At 46.5% G+C, this 23793-nt stretch overlaps 1 protein-coding gene and 1 long non-coding RNA gene across 2 annotated transcripts; both read left to right on the top strand.

The window, feature by feature from the left end:
- Nucleotides 1–2345: 2345 nt before the first annotated feature.
- LOC134207738 (uncharacterized) lies at nucleotides 2346–12546 on the top strand. Its single transcript, XR_009978415.1, has 3 exons — nucleotides 2346–2570; nucleotides 4213–4315; nucleotides 4701–12546. It is a non-coding gene; the product is annotated as an uncharacterized LOC134207738 (long non-coding RNA).
- On the top strand, nucleotides 2577–4206 carry LOC134207737 (uncharacterized). Its single transcript, XM_062683598.1, has one exon. It carries the CDS (start codon nucleotides 2710–2712, stop codon nucleotides 3097–3099), a length of 390 nt encoding a protein of 129 aa, XP_062539582.1. The 5' UTR covers nucleotides 2577–2709; the 3' UTR covers nucleotides 3100–4206.
- Nucleotides 12547–23793: the final 11247 nt, after the last annotated feature.

Raw genomic sequence — 23793 nt, 5'->3', positions numbered from 1 at the left:
AAGCCACAGGGCCACAGACCAACGCAAAGACATCTCCCCTCGGTATGCAACTATTATTGCGCATCAGATGTCTTCTTTTTTCGGCGATCTTGAAGTTTTCGATGTCGTTTGCAATTTCCGAACAGATGGCTCGGAGATTCTGTGAGAAAGGATTTTTTTCTTCCAGATCAGAATGCGAATGAAATCTTCTTTCGCCGTTCGCTCGATTTGGTGTCGTGAATGGTTAGATGGCGATTTTTTTTCCCCTAGAGAGCTGACGCATTTTCTCCAACGTGTCAAAACTCGTTCATCCACGGATTTGCAAATTACAACCTTCACGGTCATCATAGTTGGCTGTTGTAATCCGTTTTACTTCTTTTTTTTTCAGCAACCATGCAAACGTTGTGAATCGTTGTTGATGCTCAATTCTATTGTCTCGTAAGCAAACGGACCAATGCAAAACTGGTTCGACATTTCGAAACGGTTTCAATTTGGTCGCATATATTCATGAAGCGAAGAAAAAAAACGATAACATTCCCCCTTTCATATAAAAATCGGGCACGTAGGCATCGGCGAAGCCAGTTTACTTATTTTGGCATTTTTTCCTCGTTGTTTTCCTGGTGGTATTGGTAGCACGCGGTCGGAGTCGAACCGGCACGCACACCACCCCAGCGCACATGTTTGTTTTCTTTATTTGTGTAACATTTTAATCACAGTGGCTGGTGGCTGGTGGCAGCCGATCGAGCGAGTTCGAGCAAAGCAAGAAGTAAATAACAGTTACTGTTTGAAGACTCTGACTATGCACCACTTTGTTGTGAAGTGACCGCGTTCGCCTACTGCGATGATTTTCGTTGTTCGTTCGAAGCAGCGAATCGAACGCAATAAGTCCAAACATGATTAGATCGAACAAAGTAGTAGGCCTTGGCGTGGTTCAAAGACGCGTGTCGTTACCTGACGCACGGGCTGTACTGCTGCGATATGATGTTGATGATTTTTTCTTGTGTTTCCCAGAGGTGAAACAACGCAATCGACTCGCTGTTTTTAGGGGGATTTGAACGATTCCGGTATGACCGCAACAAGGACAAGTTCCGTGTAGTGTAGCCATCTCGGTTCATGTAGAGTGTAGCGAACTTGTTCAATGTTAGTCTAACTGGAGAATAGATTCATCAGTTTAAGCTGAGTCGGAAGCGTAACTTATGCGTCTGTCATCAGCTGAGGGAATGACGTCTATGTGGGGTGATTTATCGGCTGAGTAGAACGGGATTCCCTGAATCATGGCTCATATGGTGGAAAAGCATTTTCTTTGTCACGCTAACTTGTAGGAAATTTTCAATAGCGTTTAGAAAAAATGACAGCAAAATTGTATTGAGAAAAGACGCTTGAATTCATGTTCCAAATATTTTTCCTATGCCAAACAAATATTGTGGAAACGTTTCGATATCGTTTCGGAAATCATCTGAAGCTGAAGGGAACTTATTTTTCTTTTTCGCATCCTACGTCTTTACGTCGTCGATGACGACGTCGACAAGAAAACATAAAACGTTGGTCCTCTGCGACTGTATTGGTGCAGTGTGTCCCTTGAGCAATTTTATCAGAAAGACCGCAAAGTCCGTGGTCGAAGCAAAAACAAATGCGTCAAATTTCGAATCGACGCGTTTGTGTGATAATTTTTGATGGGAAAATTCAAAGTACGGCGGTAGCCTCGAAATCCATATGCCTGCGAAACAATGCCAACGATGTTAAATTCAAATGATTGGATGTACGGTGGATGATTTTCAAGGCTGCCATGATGAAGTGGATCGAAATTAGAATTTTTCGTTTTTTCATAAACTGGATTTGTTGGACGAGAATGAAAATTGCACCGCCTTCTTCCTGTTGGCCAAGTTTTCTTTTTTGTTCGGAGAAGCTTTGCACCACTGATAAATCCAAATGTGGCGATGCTTGTGTTGGTAAGCCGTCTCCCCTTGCGTAAATTCACGTACCAAACTGTGGTCTTAATTGTTTAATTTGTCAAAACTAAACTACGTTAAACTCTTTATTTTCGATGGTTCAAATTTGAAGTTTCCTACATTAAAAACATTATTTTCAGCAAGTTTTGCGAAAAATTTGAATTTGGTTCTGTTCTTCGATCAACTTTCACACGACACAAGTCGCCGTTCGCTTATCCAAGGAGGCGGCGGGTTGAGGTAGCTAGGAGGGAATGCGGAACTAACGCACACACCGACAGGCGGGTACAGGTATCGCGCTTGTACATAAGCGTACCCTACAGCGTCGGTGTGCGTGTGTTAGCCTCGACGGGCGCCCCACTCTTGTTCAATCGTTCACCGCTCGGTCGAGGCTAGCTACCGACCGCCGATTGTGGCATTCGATCAGAAAGGTTTTCGCAGTCGTTGAGAGTGGTACTGTTTTTAGAGTCTCTGGCAAAGTCTGAAGTGTGTAGTTGTTGCAATAGTAGAAAAAAAAGTACAAGTCAGTATTTTCCATATATGGAGAGTGCAAATAGTTGGCAGATAGTGGAAGCTGAAAGTTGGTTCATCTGATCGTTTGGGTTTTCACGGTTCGAACACTGCAGTGCGAGAGTCCTAAAGCAGGTGTGTACGAAGCAGTAATAGGACCTAGAACCTAGAACACACAAAAGCCAGGAAGAGATCTAGGCAATTTTATGCGTAGAAAAAAACGCAAGTACTTGTAGCTTAGAGCATTGAAAAAAAAAGTTAGTTGAATGAAAAAATGGTGGCCACAAAGCACCGAATCGCGTCCCGGTTTGATAAATCAGACAATCTTGACGATTGGATCCGTAAAATCAAGAACAAGAAATACGTCGTGAAGCGTGAAACCCGCGGACAGGACCTGCGAGTGTTGGCCATGCTTAGCGGAGCGCTTTCTCACGCCGAAGAGTGTCTGCGGCGTGAGAAGATCCGGAAGCAGGAAGATAGGGCCATTAAGTGGGCCCGGATCCGATCGCGGTTGGCCGAACCCCCGCGGATGTACTGTGACCTGGAGGAGGAAGAGGAAGAAAAAGCCCGAAACGCGTCCAACGCCATCTGGAGCGAAGACTTTAACGGAATCAATAATTTCATAACGGAACTGAACAGTATCAAGACCACCCTGAGTCGATAGGACAAAAGGGGGACACAGTCCCAGAGCATGATCACTTAACTTTCCTACAATCAGTCGGAACTAGATTTCCTTCCATTTTTTTCCTTGAGTAGGAGACAAACTCTCGATCTCGGTAGATGTAATGAATTCTAACGTGCAATCAGTGTGATAGGGAACCAAACTCGCCTGGAGCGTCATCGTCGTTCGCGAAACGTTTTTCCATCACCAGCAAACCCAAACACACAAGTTGCGAAAAATCGTCGGTCGCCATTTTGAAATTGAAAATTTTCATCACGCTCACTGCTGACTCGATTCTATATGTCGCTTCCTCACACACACACAGTCATGCGCACAACGCAATGCCCGCTTGGTCGTTGTCAATGTGATGTCATACAAAAAACTCGTGACGGTTCGGATGAGTATGTGTGTGTGTTGGAGTGCGCGTTCGTTTTCGAGAACAACGGGTTCGTACGTAACTTTCCCTTCCCGACGAAACGGTGAAGCAAATAGCGATGAGGCACCAAGTTGACGAAGCAACAACAAGAAAAAAACGGGGTTCGAGTGCAATGTTTTCGTTTTGCCTTGGGTTCTCCCCACCCAATCGGACGAGTGCGATCCAAGTAGCCATCTCGCGTGCGTTGTTTGTGATGGGTTTGCTCTCTGGTGATGGAGACGCGCTTTCGTAGAAGCGACGCGTCAAGGTGAGTGCGGGTAGGATAGGTCTTTGTTTCGAATCAGGAAAATTCCACCGAACGATGCAATCGTGGCGGGGGGTACTGCAGAGAGCGCTAGTGGGGATACGAGAGTTGTGATGATATATGAGACACGAAAAATTTCGATGTGATGAAGCAATCTGTGGCAGAGTTGGAAAAACGTTTCGAGATGTTTGAAATATTTTTGTAAAGCTGAGTTGTACAAAGATGAGTATTTTATTTTTTCGTCGTCATCCTCCGACGAGTCTCGAGTAGGAAACGAGCTATATTGTATAAGCGAATGTCCAAGAGGTGTACGATGTGAAATCGACGTACTGTTAGGAGCTAGGGAAGAAAATTTGAAAATCAAAAAACTTAACCATTTTTATACAGTATATTTAGTGTAAGACAGTGGATCTTTAATCAAGTTTTTCATTTCCAGTACCAAATGAGACAGTGATGCACCTTTCCGACCATCCGACCATCGGGGCTTGCTCTCTATCGGCTGGATGTCGTCTGGAAACTGAAACCTAATCTTGATTTTGGTTCGTAGTGTGTCACTTTTTATTATTTTTTTACACTCTAACTCTTAAGTAAGCAAGAAAGTTACAAAAAATTACCCTCTTCCGTAGAATGCGTTCCCATAGGGGCGTGTTGCAAGTATTCTGATTCATATTGAATCGCGCGAGTAGTTTAACCCTTGAATAGAATTGATTTTCTTGCATTAAAACTTCTCTTAAAAAGTATAGATTTCTATATTTTTTGTTTTCTGTGTTTTGATTTTTGTTCGCAATCCGAAAACGAAAGATACCGAGAAATTTTGTGTAAATAAACTATTAACTTGTTGCGTAAAAATTTGAAAACTTCCTGTTTTATCATTTACCGTAGCATGTAAGGCCCAACTAATTGGTGATGTGTATCTATTTACAGCTTTCAGATAGAACTCTCGCCGCAGAGTTCTGAAAGGGGGCGTACCTAGAGAAGCGTCACCAAGCGTTATCACAATCCTTGTTGTGAGAAAGAAAATGTAACAATGACACTCCCCGGTGTGGGTTCGGAGAAGATCATCTGTGGCTTCATCCGTGATTCGTCGTCGTTCGATCGTCCGAGCAGCGCGGGGTGTACCTACTCGAGAACCGATCGCGATGAGAGCGAGAACGAACGTGTACGCATGATAAAAGAGCGAGAGAGCGAGTGCGATAACACATGAGTCAAAGGGAAGAGGCCTTCGTGCTGCTGCCCGCCGCTGCTGGCGCTGTGTGCGTCGAGCTGGTGTTTTCCGGTGCAGTGTTGTGACAAATGCTGCCAACTGGCCAACTGCCGCGTCTCCGTTTCGGAAGGACCTGGTACCCCCAAGCGTCCATCCGTCGAGCGTGCAGCGTGTCTCGGTGGTACCCACGCGTCACATCAAACACGGATCCACGAGCGAAACCCCAAGTTCCCCCCGAAGCCTCCGAGCTGAAACGAACTACGGCAGCAAGCGGCGACAGCGTCAAGGCAACGACCGAGTGCTCAACCTCCAAGACCCGAAGCTTCCCCCCGAAAGTCTGGCAGGAAAGTGTAGTGTAAATTTTAGTGTTTTCAGTGAGTACGGACAGCATGCATTCTTTTGGCAATAATTCGAGTAGTTTCCCTCATACAAACCCTTCCTAAGCTTGTATGTGGAACAGAGTGATGGAAAGTGGCTCTCGGTGGGGATTCGACCACCGAGACGCCCGGGTGTGTTTTCTTAACCTGATTTTCTATTTTCCATGAACCATGAATTGTGGCTACGGAAGAGCCAAGCAGCACGGCGCGCTTACGCAACACACCTCACGAGCAGGCAGGTTTTCATTTTCAGCAATGCACTTTCAACAGAGCGCAGCGCAGAGAACGTCTAGTAAAAAGTGGGTCTCAGGCGAAGAAGCAAACAGCATTAGGCAATGAGAGAAAGAGTGAGAGGGAGAAAACAAGCGAAGCAAATGGGGTCATCAGGTGCAGCAGAGTAGGAGAAAGGAAATCGAAACGTTTGAAAGCGGCGATCGAAACCGAAAGAGCATAGCGGTAACTAGCGCTGATTTTTTCCAATTTGCAACCAGTTTTTTCGGAATTTCTAGCAGCGGAACATGTCTACAAGTAGTTGAGCAACAGACAGCAGAAGATTGGGGCTTGAATAAGCGAAGCTGCAGAGCGAGACGCTGCGTTCATAGACGCGTGTCATCAAACTACGGCTCCCCATTCGAAATTAGACAGAGTTGTGAACGTGTCCGGACGTGCACTGTTCGTGATTAAAACAGGCCGTTAAGTGAGCGACACAGGAAATGAAACTTACTTTCATTTTGCAAACCGGAGAAGATCGAGGTAAAGTGCTACACACTTTTACAACCCAACGCACGTATTTGTTTTCTTACAGAAACGGAAAGTTGAAGCAAGTTTGCGCTTGATACATTGAGTGTCATAGTGAGTTAGTACTCCTCGAAAGTTCGTGATAGGAGAATTCCAGTTTGTACCAACAGGCAAGGAAATGAAAGTTGGGACGTAGTGTCCATTACTAGGCTAGATTAGCTACCAGATACCAGGCTCGGTCCTGTGTTCACCTAACAAACAACCAGAACTTTTAGATTATTTGCAGCGATATCCCTAGAAACCCTATAGACCTCGACAGTTCTATCCCAACTATCCATCTATCGGCGAAAAGCCAAACCCTTTGGAGGATCCCCTCGGCGAAGTCTTCATTCACCACACAGAAAAAAAGCGACCAACATGGCGGTAAAAGAATCTAAAATCGACATGCAAAACCACGAGTTTTCATCTTATTGCAGCGCAACCAAAACACGGTCCGGCTCCCGTCAGCCGAGTTTCTCTGTTTATTGTTTCTGTTCTTTTGCATTCCTCATCTCCCGATGTCGCGCCAATAGATCCTCCGGGAAGGACGCACGAGCAAACGAACGAGAGACGTGACCAATCGGAGCTTTCTTTCTTTTCCGGTCCGGCCCCCCCGGTGGCCGAGTTTCTCTGTTTCTACCTATTTTTTTCTCACCCTCTCTCTATCGAAATCCTTGAAACGGGACTGGCCGGAAGTTTCCTCCTCCTGGATGACGACCGAATATGCAAGACATGAACCATTGCGTCGCGGCCTGCGAACCCAATTGGAGCTCGGTAATCGAAAGCGTACAATACTACCCTCGCAAAACCCGAGTTTTCATCTTTCCAGTCCCGATGGATGGTCCGGCTGTCCGCTGACGCGGAAGCCGAGTTTCTATGTTTTTGTTTCGCTTTCTTTTTCTGACACTTCCAAATTCCAACCAAAACCATCATCCGGAATGAATACGACCCCGCGGAGGAACGGAACCCGCTTTAGTCCTACAGTTCCCGGAACTGGACGCGCGATCGAAACCGGATGAAAAGGACGAACGACCGCCTCGGAAGGGACCACTCCCGTCAGGCCCTGGCCTCCTCGTCTTTCTTTCTCAACTCCGGTCCGGCTCTCATAACCAGCCGAGTTTCTGTGTTTTTCTTTTGTTTTCTCTTATTTTCAACACCCGCGGTCTAATCATGCAATATTATAAACAAACAAAGAATCACCAAAAACATCAGAACATCTATCACTGAGATAGGAAAGGAAAAAGAGAGGAATCACATAGGGAGAGAGAGAGGTAGAGAAACTAAGACAGAACACAGAGCGAGAGATCAGCAATCAACTTTATTTGCGACGCAGTAGGCTTCGTGTGACACAGCGACGACGGAATTTTCGGTAACCTTGACAACAGATACCTTCGCAACCAGAATCTTCGTTTTCTTTTGCAGTTGCGCCCAACGAGTAGCCTTGTGCAGTTTATTTTTCTCTTAGCTCCAGAAAGAGACAATCGACATACACGTTTTCGTTTAGATAAATGGGAGGAGTTCGTCATCAGGAGTACAGTTCTGAGTGCGGCATTTCAGCGGCCTCGAACGGCGCCCGTCCAACCGTAAGCTTAATCCAATTAGTTCGTACAACCAGAATTTGCGAATTTTTGCAGCAAACAATGGCAAATGGCGACTTCGTCGTGCGACCAACAACCTTGGTACCAGAACCAGACACAAAAATTTGACGCATCGCAGCCACATCTTGGCATGGAGCGCGCGTTTCATCCCTGAACGTAAGCAAATGCATTTCCCCTCCCGACAACCAGAATTTTCGTACTTTGCAGCTAGAGAAATTGACAAACGGTAGAAATTGCGCGTCGGAAGACACAACCTATGTAGGGGTCAACCAGCAGGCCATGCCGAAATTGCGCAGTTGCCAGCGAAACACACTCGAAACGGAATTTGCGGTAATCCAGAGTTGAAATTTTTCCCCCGACAACACGAGTTTTAGTTTATTGCAGAATCAAAAAAACAAAATGAGTAAGACGTAACATGTAAACAATCCGACCGATGTGGCGTTATTCGAAATTGTGTGACCATGGGTAGATCCGTGCGTGTGCGTGTTAGGCCTTTTTGGCGGTTCGCCCTTCCCCTGAACGATTATCATCACAACCCACCACCACAACCACCAGTGCAGTGCAGGAACAACCATTATTGTTCGTTACCGTTTCAGCGGAAACCTTCATCTGGCTTTTCTTGTGCCGTCAGCATTTTGCGTCGTGTGCGTGCTTCTAATGCGGGATCTTGTGCCAGCCTTTGTTTTTGAGAGCTGCGGTTATGCGTATTGTTTAGCGATTCGGATGTAACAGTCCGATTTTCCAAGAGTTCGGGAGAGCATGTGGTGGTAGCTATGCTAATTATTTTACCTTAATTCCTTATATCTCTATTCTACATTTTTTTTGTCCTAAAAATAATCTAATAATTCACCTAGAAGTGGTAGTAATCGACCGCTTTGTCGACGTTCGTCAACAAGCGGGGTTTGTTTTATTATTAAACACGTAATTTATCTTTTACAGAAAAAAGTGAACGGCAATTGTTACTACATTCTAATTGTAATACTAGTGTTTGAAGTGGTTTATTCGTTATTGGTTATTTGTATACTGATTGTGAGATTATAACTTAGAAATTAGAAGTACGAAAAAATTGTACAATCGCTTGAACTAAGCAAGCTATGTTTTGGGCTTTATGTAACATTTCTATTATATTGTATACATTTATATTTACACACATGTGGTTCAATTTCTATACTAGAAAGTGTTATGCTTCACCTCTATTGTGTATAATCTATCAGAAAAATTATTATCCTTCACTTAAGAATGCTTTTGTGTGTTAAAAGCACCGAAGAAAAAATATAATACCATTCTTCTAGAAAGTGCAAATGTTTACGAAACCGAAGAAACTAGCACCTAAAAGTGACTGACATGTAGTAGTTTGTTTTATTTCCTATCGCATAACTAACCCCGGCACCTATCGATGTAATTGCCATTGTGTAGTGCTTGCAAACGAAAATGCAGAAGAAATGAAAAGCATTATTTTATAACGAAAACCACAAAGTAGAATCTACTGTGTCGTCGAAGTTCCAAAGGCGATGAAGCTGAATTACGTTTGAAGCGAACATGTGAATGAAATTTCTATGCTTTGTAAAATTGTAAACAACAAACAGAGCTGCGACTTCTGTGAAGTTCCCGGCACGTACCAATCTAACCATTTTGTGATAAAAAGAAAAAGGGCAAATTTCGCTCGGTGTTGCTCTGCATCGCCCAGCACGGATAGGAAATTTGCGGCGAATCGAATGCGTGGCTACTCGCTCGGTGTCCCATGGGCACCCAGCACCCCCCTTCTCTTTAAAAACCATGAGTAGCGTGACAATTGAAAAGTAATAAAACAAATGTGAAAAATTGTGTGCTTGGTGTTGTGTGAATCGCCCAGCCTTGAAATAAAACCAAAAAAAATGTACATGGAAAAAGATTGAAAGTTTGTAAAGTTTTACCTCTGTGATTTGATTCAGTGCAGTTGAAACTGACAACTAATGACGTTTATGTTTACTTTCTACACTAGTGTTATTGTGATTTATGATTGCTAAGTTGCTTTCAATAAGAGCTAAAGTATGTGATTTCAAAGTGTACTGATTTTCTAATATGCCTTTGAAAAGTGGAATCTATTGTATTGTATACTAGAAAACAAATGTATGTGTATTTTGATTTGTTTTGATCGAAAGTATATGCAAAATGTATGTTTTTTTTTTAATGTTTAATAGAATGTTCACCCGCCTTACGAGCGGAAAACGTTGATTTGTACAGTGATGTGACATGAATACGCTGAGAAGAAGCGTCATTATTCTAACCAAAATGCTGTTATGTGATTTTAATTAAGCTTGGATTTGTAACTTGCCTTATAATGTTTCTATTTATCTGATGTATTGTAATGCCATTTAGTGCACATTCATACGCAAACAAGTGTATATTATTATGTTTTATCCATACCGTACGAAGTTGGAGCATGCGTTACAAGTAGTTCATACACCCACAACCCCATCATATACGTCCGCAAGCATCTGTGATTCACCCCGACCAAAAGGCATCCGTCGCGCAAGGACGTGGCCGTGGCAAATGCGAACCCTGCAGTCAGCCGCTTCAATCTTCCTTCCCCGGTTTGGCGCAGAGATTTGCGAACACCTGCTTCTATCGCTACTACTACTACTACTACTACTACCACTTCATAATTGGTTCATCCCCGCACGGACGAGGCCGAAACTTTGCACGAAAACATTCCGTCTGTTGCATTCCTTTTATCACACACTGATGCTGGATGTCATCCACGCAAGCACGCACGCACCGCATAAGAAGACCTAAACGCACCCCGACGAGATCGGTTCCGGCGCAGTTTCCGAACACTGACCACACGAGTAGGGTTGTCCCCCCGAAGAGTACGCACACGAATCGAATACCAGAGAGAGAGAGCGAGAACGCGACACACAGTCCGGTAACGTCCGCCTTTTGTTTTGCATAACCATGTGGGAGTGGGTTCTTTCTTTTATTTTCAGATGGGCACTTGGCCCCGTTTCCTACTAGCTAGGGTGGTTCATTATGGGTTCCTTGTATCTTGGGTACGATCGTTTGAGTGATCCGAAGGGCTTTCGACGCCGCTCGTAGGCTGATGTTGGCAACGGCGGTCACACTCGTCATCCCTCTTCTGCGAAGTAGGCTCTGATGACTTGCGATTTGTTTTCCACCGTGGCATCACCCGTACCACTGACTACGTGCTGATGGCTGCGTCATGGATTTGGCTTCGTCCGCCTTCCCTTCGAGCGGAATTACTGATGAGGCAGATTTTTTGAAACGAGGAAAATGTCCCCCCTGGAAGAAGTGATAGGAAATTCCCCCAACTTGAGGGTCAAGTTTTAGGAGCAGTGAAGTGAGAGTGAACAGTGAATTAAGAGGAGAGTTTTTATTCCCAAATGAGAAGGCGTTTTGCACCCCCTGAGGAAATTTTTGAAAAAGTGTTTAATTTATCCTGGCCAGCCTACCGAAGGGCTTTGATGCGTTTGAGGAGGCTGTATTTCGTAAACAAATGTCGCCAATGACATAAGGCAACCCGATTTGAAACGGCGTGATACGCTACTTAACGAGGAATAGTCAATCATCTGTTTGGAGACATCGATACGTTTTGAAACGTAAATGGGTTCTACCCCATTGTACGGAATAGACAACGAGTTTAGCAACAGAAACTTCAAGCATTCATGAGATGAATTCCAACGCACCTGGATCCATTCTCAATGATACAAAATCAAGAATCATCTAACTCTACGACAAATTGTGTGATATTCTAGTCAAATGGTGGGATGAATTCCATTTTCAACCGGATTCATTCCAATGCCATGCACATGGGTGCCAGCATCTTTCTACAGAACTCAAAATGTGGTCCATATGAATTCCCGTCCCTAATGGGGTTCATCCGATAGAAGTGAATAACGAATAACAATCAACCGAGTACACTTTGAGATGAATTCCCGCGTCCAATGGGGTTCATCTTCAAATGAATGATGCACCAATCAACCGAGCAGTATCTGAGCTGAATTCCCGCACCCAATGGGGTTCACTCGCTATCGCTAAAATGTTCAACCGAGCATAACATCATCGACCAAGTCCCGACAGGTTGTTGAGATAAATTTCAAACCTACCTGAAGTTTATTCTCGTTCGCCAGTTCCTATGGCACACATTCAGTCGCAGGAACGAATTCCCACATCCAATGGGATTCATTCAACCGAGTCGGCAATTCAATGGAGTGCAGTAATTTACCAATGGTTAATTGTGAATAGTGTACCAACCGAGATGAACACCCGCCTTCATTCAGGAGTTCATTCTCGATCGTCACAGTCGCTAGCAGTTCATCCATATTTTGCGAACGAACACCCACGCCCAATGGGGTTCATTCCGGATTCGTTCATTGGAGTATGACAGCATCGAAGGGCTTGAGTCCCGTTCATCAACAGGAGAGCCATCGAAATGAGATTCAGTTGTGGAAACAGTTCAAGTGGTGAAAAGGCCTTTTCGGTCTTCGTTCGAAGATTCGAGCACCGTTCAACCAAGATGAATTCCCGAGTCCAAGTCCAGGGGTTCATTCCTGAGAACGTGAAAATGTGATGCAAAAATTGAAGCTTCTACCAGTGAAAAGGATTTTTCCATTCAAAGACTCAGTTTAGACTCGCAAAAATGAAAGTGAAAGTGATACAAATCCACTGAAAGCATAATGTCGATATTATCAAAATGAACACTGAGCTCATTGCCAAATTTTAAAGTCTTGAAGTCCAATTTTACCAAAGTCTGTGATGATTTCCGCTACTTATGGATTCATCCTTCAGCGCCGCCATAATGGTTTCAACGACAAAAACGTGATAAAGTTCCAGAAAATGTCAGTTCATCTACGGCCTCACCAAGCACAAAAGGCCTTCCAGTAGAAGCATCTGTTCCAGAAAATTCCAATCATAGCCTACTTTGAAAGTGATAATCAGAGCGAAAAGGGCAACTTAGCCACCGAATCAATTGTGAAGTGGTTTTCCAATACAAATGCGCGTTTTGAGCGATTAAGAAGCCCATTGTGTTCCCATGAGTACCGTGGCACGAGATCAAATCCAGTTACATGTGAGAGTTCGAGTGCGAGCGAAAGTCACGACGAGTGCATTGTGGAAAATTTCGTCTAAAAATTGAGATAAAAATGCCAATATCCTCTATCTTATGCCAGTTAAGAAGGTTTTAATTCTGAAAAGGTGTCCAACGAATGTCGAAATGGCGCTTTGTTCCTATGTGTTCTTGCCAAGTAAAGAAGCGATGATGAATGAGTGAATCTGATAAAGGCCCACTGGAGCCCAGTTCCTAAATGTTTTAAAAGCCGCAATCCGCAGGCATAATGTGGTTCTCGAGTGTTTTGAAGCACCGAAGACTAGAAGTGAAAAATAGCCTACAAGAAAAAGGCTCCGTTTTTGAGTTATTTGTAAATGCATCGATCTGATGATCATGTTCCTGAGATAAAAGTGAATGAAAAGGTCTTTTCGGCCGAAAAATATAAGCAAAAGGTTCCTGTTGGAAGCAATATGAAAGAGAGTGTTCAAAATGAGTGAAAGGCCTTCTAAAGCCTGGCAGTTGGTCGCCTCCTGTGATGAGTTCCGAAATTTAAGTCGCATAAAGGCTGTTTAAGCTTTCGTTTCCTGTCATGCTACATGACGGGGAACACTGCCCATAAACAGACTTTTCTTCCGATGAATAGAGAGAAAGCACGAGCAAATGAGATAAGGCAAAAGAGCGCGCGCGCGCGTGCGCGAAGTCCACCAATGAGAAGACAGCGGTCGCGAAGGCGAAGCATCAATTGATACAAACGCGATGACACGATCAAAGTAGGCCGGTTGCGACGAAGACGCTCGACCAGCAACAACCGAGTACAACTTCACTCCGTACACCACATTCCCTCACTACCTGAAACCTAAACCTAGTATGGGGAAATGTATCGATTCCGCGTGGGTGCTTCCTCCGGGGACCACCCGGGCTCGCAGAGGCACTCTTCCCCGTGGTTCACCTTAGTCTTTGGACGGCGTTTACTAGTCTCAAACCACCACTTATCCACTACTCCAAATGGAAAACAAATTTCTAGGATTAGGCGACGGGCGTTAAACATCGAATTAATCGTCGGATGCAGATAATACAACACACTAATGTTCCTTCCTCCGAGACCTTCCAGTTAAAAAACAAGAAGAAACAAAAAGAAAACGCACATATCTGAAAACTCAACCATTTCTTCCTATTTTAACCTATCGATGCGTATGCTGTTCTACTATTACCTTCGACGACCGTTTATGGGTTTTGTTTTTGTTTCCAATACTGGCCGAGCTGGCTAACCGAGCCGGGCGGCCTTTTATCTTGAGCCTGGACGCCCCAACCAAGGACGCCCGGGAGAGTGCCTCGAGAAGTTGATCGTTTTCTCTTCCCGAAAATCCCGAAAACAATTGTCCAACCACAACACGGGAACGTTCGACGACACGATACACACGTAGACGGGATACGGCGGCGGCGGCAGCGACGGGGTCGTCGCGAATTCGGCGGTATATTGTCGGACGGTTTTAGGCAGGTGGCCCAGGCAAGCGTGAAGAGGAGGCCGAAAGTCGCGAGAAGATGGGCCGGACGCGTAGGGCGGCGGTAGCGGAGGGTACGGTCGTGCTTGGCAAGCGAGAAGAGCTTCGGCCACCGGCGCGTGGTCGAAGTGGCAAGCGAGAAGAGAGCACGACCCAACGGAGGGACAGGACGGCGTGGGTAGCTGCGGCGGCGGCGAGGGTGGTTATTGGCGGAGGCGAGGACAACAACTGTGGTTGGCCAGCGAGAAGAGCCTGTCGGTACGGACGGTGCCCAGGCGGCAAGCGAGAAGAGACCACAGCGACGGGGGATTTATGGCGGTTTCTTCTTGTTGTAATTTGAGTAGAATCTTCTGATTTTAAAATTGATCTTTCCGACGCTTCGTCGAGTAAACTTAGTCAAGAACCCTGGATTTCGCGGGGCATCCATTATTTGATCAAAGCTATCTAACTTTCTGATTAAGTCACTGCTTCACTGATTCCTTACCTTACTTCACTGAAATTATCTATCATTTGATTACCAAGATATATCATCCGTACTATTCCAAAAATGATGTAAAATTATTTTACCATCAACATATTTGTATGCAAAATTTACGAAAAAAGTAAAACAAGACTGAATAAAATTAAAAGACTGAAAGCACTTTCAAAAAGAGCAAATATTACAAAAATAATTCAAGTAAAACTAAATTACCAAAAGCTGAATGCTTTTTCTTAATTGAGCTTACAAGCTTTCAAAACTCAAAATAAAATATCAAACAATTCAACTAAAATTTCCTGAACGGAATCAAAAACTAAACTTTTCCAAACATTTAAAGCATAAAAGATTAAATCATTTCCCAGTACAATTAACTAGAACTACATTTTTCTCCAGATATTTTAAATAAAAAGGTCATGTGGGGTCGTGGGCGGGCACTAAAAAAACAACCAATAAACTTGATATTGTTCTAAACAAAGAATACTAAATAAATTCATATGAATGCTCTTTAAAATTTACGCATTTCTGGATCACTTTGGAAGTGATTTTATCACATCCTCAAGCTGTTCCAGGTGAGTATAAAGAAGATAATGGCAACAACTCTTATCGCAGAACAATGGACACGAATAGGAACATGGATCATTTTAACCTTAGCCCAGCAGGATAAATTCAGACAACTCGTTAATGCGACGAGATAAATTCTTCAGAATCGGTAACAATGAAAGGCCTTGAAATAAGTTGATTGATTAAATAAATAATGTTGTGAAAAGTTGCTTTTCATAATATAGTTTACTCAAATTCGTAAATCCGTCGTTGTATGTTGACTGAAACGAATGGGGAGCATTTGGCATATCGCCGAAAAATGGGGATGGCAAACGTTTTTGTGCGAAAGTTCCCCGCACTAAAATACTGGTTGAAGAGGGTAATACAATTAAAAAAAAGTTGAATTAGTTGAATTAGCGATGGAGTTTAAGGTGTTGTTCACTCAGTGAGGTCTGGTCTTCTTTCGTTAGCTTTTGCATGATCAACCCACTCCACCTTAACGGAACGTTCCGGCTCGCACCACTTTGCTTCCATTAGCGCCCCGGAATAATAATACCAGCCAACGGCACACGAAATAAACTCCAACCTTGCAAATAGTAACCGTAGTAACTGTGTTTGACATCTTCTCAATAGTCCAGGATCGCTCATCCAACGAATGACACGTCGGGCACGTGGTTCCATATATGTCTCCGTGATTTCTCCTCCATGGGCCCCAACGAAAGTAAAACTAGAATGGTTGTACATATACAAAATATGACCGCCCTCAAGAATTTTAGTGGCTGCGAGAACTTTTTGCATGGCTGACGATAGTATCAGCCACTCGATGATTTGCTGCTGTGGAAGTGTGGAACGTTATAGACGGCAACTTTCTGCGAGAGATTACAAAAACATAAACATAACATAAACTGAAAACAATTTCAACACATTGTGGTATTTATAACTCCTCTCCGGAGGTGCAAATCTTATTGAGCGTCTGTTCTCCATGTCAGGACCGGCTCGCAGCAGCGTCTGTTATCCATGTTGGGGGCGGCTGAACATCGTCCGAGTGCCAGCGAGGGACTCTAAGTGAAACTGTAAACCATGGTTCACCGGGAATAAGGAGGAATGGTCCTCCGGAAATTTAGGGCTTGCCAGCCAGCCTTTAAAAACATAAGTAACGAACAATCAACAAGAGAGTACGGACCGGAACCATCGGCGAAGACCACTGCGACGAAAAGGGACTAGCGATTGGAAACTCGGTTCGTGAAACTGCAAATCTGTTAACTTCATCGGGAGCACACGCCTACTCGCCGATGTGCTCAACGACCGTGGATTCAGCATCGTAATGCTGCATGAGGTTTGTACTTTGTTGGATGGGATCAATGGTGCGAACGTTCAGAGGTAATCATACCATCTATTAGAGCTGCTGCAACACACTCGAGCTGGGAACAGCTTTCATTTTGTTCCGGGAGATAAAACAAAACGCACTGATTCTTGTTAGCAAATCGCCAAATATACGTTGCGATACAGCTTAAAGCTGAAATTTATTCTATGTTAAAAGTTGAACAAATATTATAAGAGTTAACTTACATTTATCAGTGTCGAAATCAAATGTTTGAACTAAAACTAATAATTGATTTTACTGGTGTAGAGAACAAACTTTTTTCCATCCGGCTCGATGCACGTTCTATTGAAAAATGGCTGCAGGTAGATTTTTCAAACTCAAACCACTTCCGCTTAGCATACGTACGATGATCTGACAGCTTTGTTGTATTGGGCGTTCATAGGCAAGCTGATCTATGCTGTCAGTTGCCGACAATAGTGATGGGCGATATGCAAAGGCGCGTGATCGGATGGTGGCCGATCAATGAAAGAATGTGCAGGTTGAGGATCAAAGGCCGGTTCTTCAACTTCAGCATAATCAACGTCCATAGCCCACACTCCGGAAGCACTGATGATGATAAGGACACATTCTACGCGCAGCTGGAACGTGAGTACGACAGCTGCCCAAGCCACGACGTCAAAATCATCATAGGAGATTTGAACGCTCAGGTTGGTCAAGAGTAGGAGATTTGACCGACTATTGGGAAGTTCAGCGCTCACCGGAAGTTCAGCGGTCACCGGCGACTAATTGATTTCGCCGCCTCCAAGAATATGGCCATTCGCAGCACCTACTTCCAACACAGCCTTCTGTATCGGTACACCTGGAGATCACCACTGCAGACAGAATCACAAATCGACCACGTTCTGATTGATGGACGGCACTTCTCCGACATTATCGACGTCAGGACATCTTCTTCTTCTTATTGGCATTACATCCCCACACTGGGACAGAACCGCCTCGCAGCTTAGTGTTTATTAAGCACTTCCACAGTTATTGACTGCGAGGTTTCTAAGCCAAGTTACCATTTTTGCATTCGTATATCATGAGGCTAGCACGATGATACTTTTATGCCCAGGGAAGTCGAGACAATTTCCAATCCGAAAATTGCCTAGACCGGCACCGGGAATCGAACCCAGCCACCCTCAGCATGGTCTTGCTTTGTAGCCGCGCGTTTTACCGCACGGCTAAGGAGGATCGACGTCAGGACATATCGTGGCGCTAACATCGACTCTGACCACTATCTGATGATGGTTAAACTGCGCCCAAAACTATCCGTCATCAACAATGTTCGGTACCGACGACCGCCGCGGTACGACCTAGAGCGACTGAAGCAACCTGATGTCGCCACTGCATACGCGCAGCATCTCGAGGCAGCGTTGCCGGAAGAGGGTGAGCTCGATGGGGCCCCTCTTGAGGACTGCTGGAATACAGTCAAAGCAGCCATTAACGGCGCAGCGGAGAACAACGTCGGGTATATGGGTCGAAGTCGACGGAACGATTGGTTCGACGAAGAGTACAGACAGATTCTGGAGGAGAAGGACGCAGCGCGGGCGGTCGCGCTGCAGCAAGGTACCCGGCAGAACGTGGAACGTTATAGACCGAAGCGGAGACAGCAGACCCGCCTTTTTCAGGAGAAGAAACGCCGCCTGGAAGAAGCGGAGTGCGAGGAGATGGAACAGCTGTGCCGTTCTCAAGATACACGCAAGTTCTATCAGAAGCTCAACGCATCCCGCAAAGGCTTCGTGCCGCGAGCCGAAATGTGCCGGGATAAGGATGAGAGCATCTTGACTGACGAGTCCTGGTGTTAGGTGGGACGCTAAACAGCCCTGACACGACGACCCTCCGACGAGACAGGAGGTTTGCGCAGGCCCAATAAGCCGCCTTTAAAAACAACTATTACGAACGACATAGAAGATAATACGACTCGATACAATCGGCAACGACCTAGGCGACGAATAAAGGATCACGATTGGAAGCTTGGATTGGAACATGGAACTGCAAGTCGCTAGGCTTCGCAGGTTGCGACAGGATAATCTACGATGAATTACATCCCCGCAACTTCGATGTCGTAGCGCTGCAGGAAATCTGTTGGACAGGACAGAAAGTGTGGAAAAGCGGGCATCGAGCGGCTACCTTCTACCAAAGCTGTGGCACCACCAACGAGCTGGGAACCGGCTTCATAGTGCTGGGAAATATGCGCCAACGCGTGATTGGGTGGCAGCCAATCAACGCACGGATGTGCAAGCTAAGGATAAAAGGCCGTTTCTTCAACTATAGCATCATCAACGTGCACTGCCCACACGAAGGGAGATCCGACGACGAGAAAGAAGCGTTCTATGCGCAGCTGGAGCAGACATACGATGGAAGCCCACTGCGGGACGTCAAAATCGTCATCGGTGACATGAACGCTCAGGTAGGAAGGAAGGAAATGTATAGACCGGTCATCGGACCGGGTAGTCTGCATACCGTATCGAACGACAACGGCCAACGATGCATAAACTTTGCAGCCTCCCGCGGAATGGTAGTCCGAAGCACTTTCTTCCCCCGCAAGAATATCCACAAGGCCACATGGCAATCACCTAATCAAGTAACGGAAAACCAAATCGACCACGTTCTAATCGACGGTAAATTCTTCTCCGACATCACGAACGTACGCACTTACCGCAGTGCGAATATTGAATCCGACCACTACCTCGTTGCAGTATGCCTGCGCTCAAAACTCTCGACGGTGATCAACACGCGTCGGAGTCGTCCGCCGCGGCTAAATATTGGGCGGCTACAAGACGGTAGACTAGCCCAAGACTACGCGCAGCAGCTGGAAGTGTCACTCCCAACGGAAGAGCCGCTAGGCGCAGCATCTCTTGAAGATGGCTGGAGAGATATTCGATCCGCCATTGGAAGCACCGCAACCGCTGCACTAGGCACGGTGGCTCCGGATCAGAGAAACGACTGGTATGACGGCGAATGTGAGCAGTTAGTTGAGGAGAAGAATGCAGCATGGGCGAGATTGCTGCAACACCGCACAAGGGCGAACGAGGCACGATACAAACGGGCGCGGAACAGACAAAACTCGATTTTCCGGAGGAAAAAGCGCCAGCAGGAAGATCGAGACCGTGAAGAGACGGAGGAACTGTACCGCGCTAATAACGCACGAAAGTTCTATGAGAAGTTGAACCGGTCACGTAAGGGCCACGTTCCACAGCCCGATATGTGTAAGGACATAAACGGGAACCTTCTCACGGACGAGCGTGAGATGATCCAAAGGTGGTGGCAGCACTATGAAGAGCACCTGAATGGCGATATGGCAGACACCGGTGGCGGTATGGTAATGAACCTAGGAGCACGCGCGCAGGACATGCGACTTCCGGCTCCGAATCTCCAGGAAATCCAGGAGGAGATCGGCCGGCTGAAAAACAACAAAGCCCCTGGAGTTGACCAACTATCAGGAGAGCTGTTTAAACACGGTGGTGAAGCACTGGCTAGAGCGCTGCACTGGGTGATTACCAAGGTTTGGGAGGATGAGGTTCTGCCGCAGGAGTGGATGGAAGGTGTCGTGTGTCCCATCTACAAAAAGGGCGATAAGCTGGAATGTAGCAACTACCGCGCAATCACATTGCTGAACGCCGCCTACAAGGTACTCTCCCAAATTTTATGCCGCCGACTAACACCAATTGCAAGAGAGTTCGTGGGGCAGTACCAGGCGGGATTTATGTGTGAACGCTCTACCACAGACCAGGTGTTCGCCATACGTCAGGTATTGCAGAAATGCCGCGAATACAACGTGCCCACACATCATCTATTTATCGACTTCAAAGCCGCATATGATACAATCGATCGGGACCAGCTATGGCAGCTAATGCACGAAAACGGATTTCCGGATAAACTGATACGGTTGATCAAGGCGACGATGGATCGGGTGATGTGCGTAGTTCGAGTTTCAGGGGCATTCTCTAGTCCCTTTGAAACGCGTATAGGGTTACGGCAAGGTGATGGTCTTTCGTGTCTGCTATTCAACATCGCTTTGGAGGGAGTAATACGAAGGGCAGGGATTGACACGAGTGGTACGATTTTCACGAAGTCCGTCCAGTTATTTGGTTTCGCCGACGACATTGATATCATGGCACGTAACTTTGAGAGGATGGAGGAAGCCTACATCAGACTGAAAAGCGATGCTAAACGGATTGGACTAGTCATCAATACGTCGAAGACGAAGTACAAGATAGGAAGAGGCTTAACAGAGGTCAATGTGAGCCACCCACCACGAGTTTCTATTGGTGGTGACGAAATCGAGGTGGTTGAAGAATTCGTGTACTTGGGCTCACTGGTGACCGCCGATAACGATACCAGCAGAGAAATTCGGAGACGCATAGTGGCTGGAAATCGTACGTACTTTGGACTCCGCAAGACGCTCCGTTTGAATAGAGTTCGCCGCCGTACCAAACTGACTATCTACAAAACGCTTATAAGACCGGTAGTTCTCTACGGACACGAGACTTGGACGATGCTCGTGGAGGACCAACGCGCACTGGGAGTTTTCGAAAGGAAAGTGTTGCGTACCATCTATGGTGGGGTGCAGATGGCGGACGGTACGTGGAGGAGGCGAATGAACCACGAGTTGCATCAGCTGCTGGGAGAACCATCCATCGTTCACACCGCGAAAATCGGAAGACTGCGGTGGGCCGGGCACGTAGCCAGAATGTCGGACAGTAATCCGGTGAAAATGGTTCTCGACAACGATCCGACGGGAACAAGAAGGCGAGGTGCACAGCGGGCAAGGTGGATCGATCAGGTGGAGGACGACTTGCGGACCCTCCGCAGACTGCGTGGTTGGTGAAGTGCAGCCATGGACCGAGCTGAATGGAGAAGTCTTTTATGTGCAGCACAGGCCACTCCGGCCTTAGTCTGATGATAAATAAATAAAAATCTTGACGGACGAACGTGTGGTGATCGAAAGGTGGAAGCAGCACTACGAGGAACATTTGAATGGCGCTGAGAGTACAGGCAGTGAAAGTCAAGGCAGCGGAGGAGATGACTACGTCAGTTCAGCGGACGATGGAAGCCAACCAGCACCCACCTTGAGGGAAGTTAAGGATGCCATCCAACAGCTAAAGACCAATAAAGCAGCTGGTAAGGATGGTATCGGAGCTGAGCTCATCAAGATGGGCCCGGAAAAGCTAGCCACTTGCCTGCACAAATTGATAGTCAGAATCTGGGAAACTGAACAGCTACCGGAGGAGTGGAAGGAAGGGGTTATATGCCCCATCTACAAGAAAGACGACAAGCTGGAGTGCGAGAACTTTCGAGCGATCACCATCCTAAATGCCGCCTATAAAGTGATATCCCAGATCATCTTCCGTCGTCTGTCACCATTAGTGAATGAGTTCGAGGGAAGCTATCAAGCCGGCTTCGTTGACGGCCGCTCGACAACGAACCAGATCTTTACTGTACGGCAAATCCGTCAAAAATGCCGTGAATACCAGGTCCCAACGCACCATCTGTTCGTTGATTTCAAGGCGGCATACGACAGTATAGACCGCGTAGAGCTATGGAAAATTATGGACTAGAACAGCTTCCCTGGGAAGCTTACCAGACTGATCAAAGCAACGGTGGATGGTGTGCAAAACTGTGTGAAGATTTCGGGCGAACACTCCAGTTCGTTCGAATCGCGCCGTGGACTGAGACAAGGTGACTTTCGTGCCTGTTGTTCAACATTGCGCTAGAAGGTGTCATGCGGAGAGCCGGGTGTAACAGCCGGGGTACTATTTTCAACAGATCCAGTCAAATTATTTGTTTCGCGGATGACATGGACATTGTCGGCCGAACATTTGCAAAGGTGGCAGAACTGTACACCCGCCTGAAACGTGAAGCAACAAAAGTTGGACTGGTGGTGAATGTGTCAAAGACAAAGTACAAGCTTGCGGGCGGAACCGAGCGCGACAGGGCCCGCCTGAGAAGCAGTGTTCGAGTTCGTGGAGTTCGAGATGGTCGAGGAATTCGTCTACCTGGATCCTTGCTAACGGCTGATAACAATGTTAGTCATGAAATACGAAGGCGCATCATTTGCGGGCCGACTACGGGCTCCAGAAGAAACTGCGGTCAAAAAAGATTCGCCACCGCACCAAATGTGTCATGTACAAGACGCTAATAAGACCGGTTGTCCTCTACGGACATGAAACATGGACAATGCTCGAGGAGGACTTGCAAGCACTCGGAGTATTCGAGAGACGGGTGCTTAGGACCTTCTTTGGCGGTGTGCAAGAAGACGGTGTGTGGCGGCGAAGAATGAACCACGAGCTCGCCCAGCTCTACGGCGAACCCAGTATCCAGAAGGTAGCTAAAGCCGGAAGGGTACGATGGGCAGAACATGTTGCAAGAATGCCGGACAGCAACCCTGCAAAGATGGTGTTCGCTTCTGATCCGGCAGGAAAAATACGGCGTGGAGCGCAGCGAGCGAGGTGGGCAGGCCAGGTGCAAAACGACTTGGCGAGCGTGGGGCGCATTCGAGGATGCAGAGATGCGGCCTCGAACCGTGTATTGTGGCGTCAAATTGTTGATTCAGTGTTATCTGTTTAGATGTAGACTAAATAAATGAAATGAAATGATGTGTGCTGCTAGGGTGTTTCCCCACGATTCGTGCTTTGCGTTCAGGTGTCCGGCGATGATGAACTGCCCTGCCGCCGAGTGAGCTTGACTGTATCCCTTCGTAACTCAGCCGACGTGCCATCGTGCCTTGTGTGGGATAGTAAGTTACTGTTCCTTGTCGTGATCTGACGGCCCACCCGTCTTTCACCGTCCCGTTACTGCAGCTACTTCGCTTCGTCTAGCGAGGAGCTTGGCTACCTCATGCTCGCGTCGAAACGGAGCTGTACCACCTACGCGGCTCCCACGCTTCAATGACCGGGTTGGTACCACCCGACCATCCGGATGGAAGCGGAGCTGGTCCACCAGATGGCTCCCACGCTTCGATTGCCAGGGGCGGTGCCACCCGCTTACCCGGATCGAAGCGGAGCTGGTCCTCCAGACGGCTCCCACGCTTCGATTGCCAGGGGCGGTGCCACCCGCTTACCCGGATCGAAGCGGAGCTGGTCCTCCAGGCGGCTCCCACGCTCAGGCCAATAGAGCGGAGCAGTCGTC

The sequence above is a fragment of the Armigeres subalbatus genome, chromosome 1 (assembly GCF_024139115.2).
Source record: "Armigeres subalbatus isolate Guangzhou_Male chromosome 1, GZ_Asu_2, whole genome shotgun sequence".
NCBI lineage: Eukaryota > Metazoa > Arthropoda > Insecta > Diptera > Culicidae > Armigeres > Armigeres subalbatus.
The sequence above is the reverse complement of the archived record's forward strand: the minus strand, read 5'-3'. Positions and strand labels throughout refer to the sequence as shown.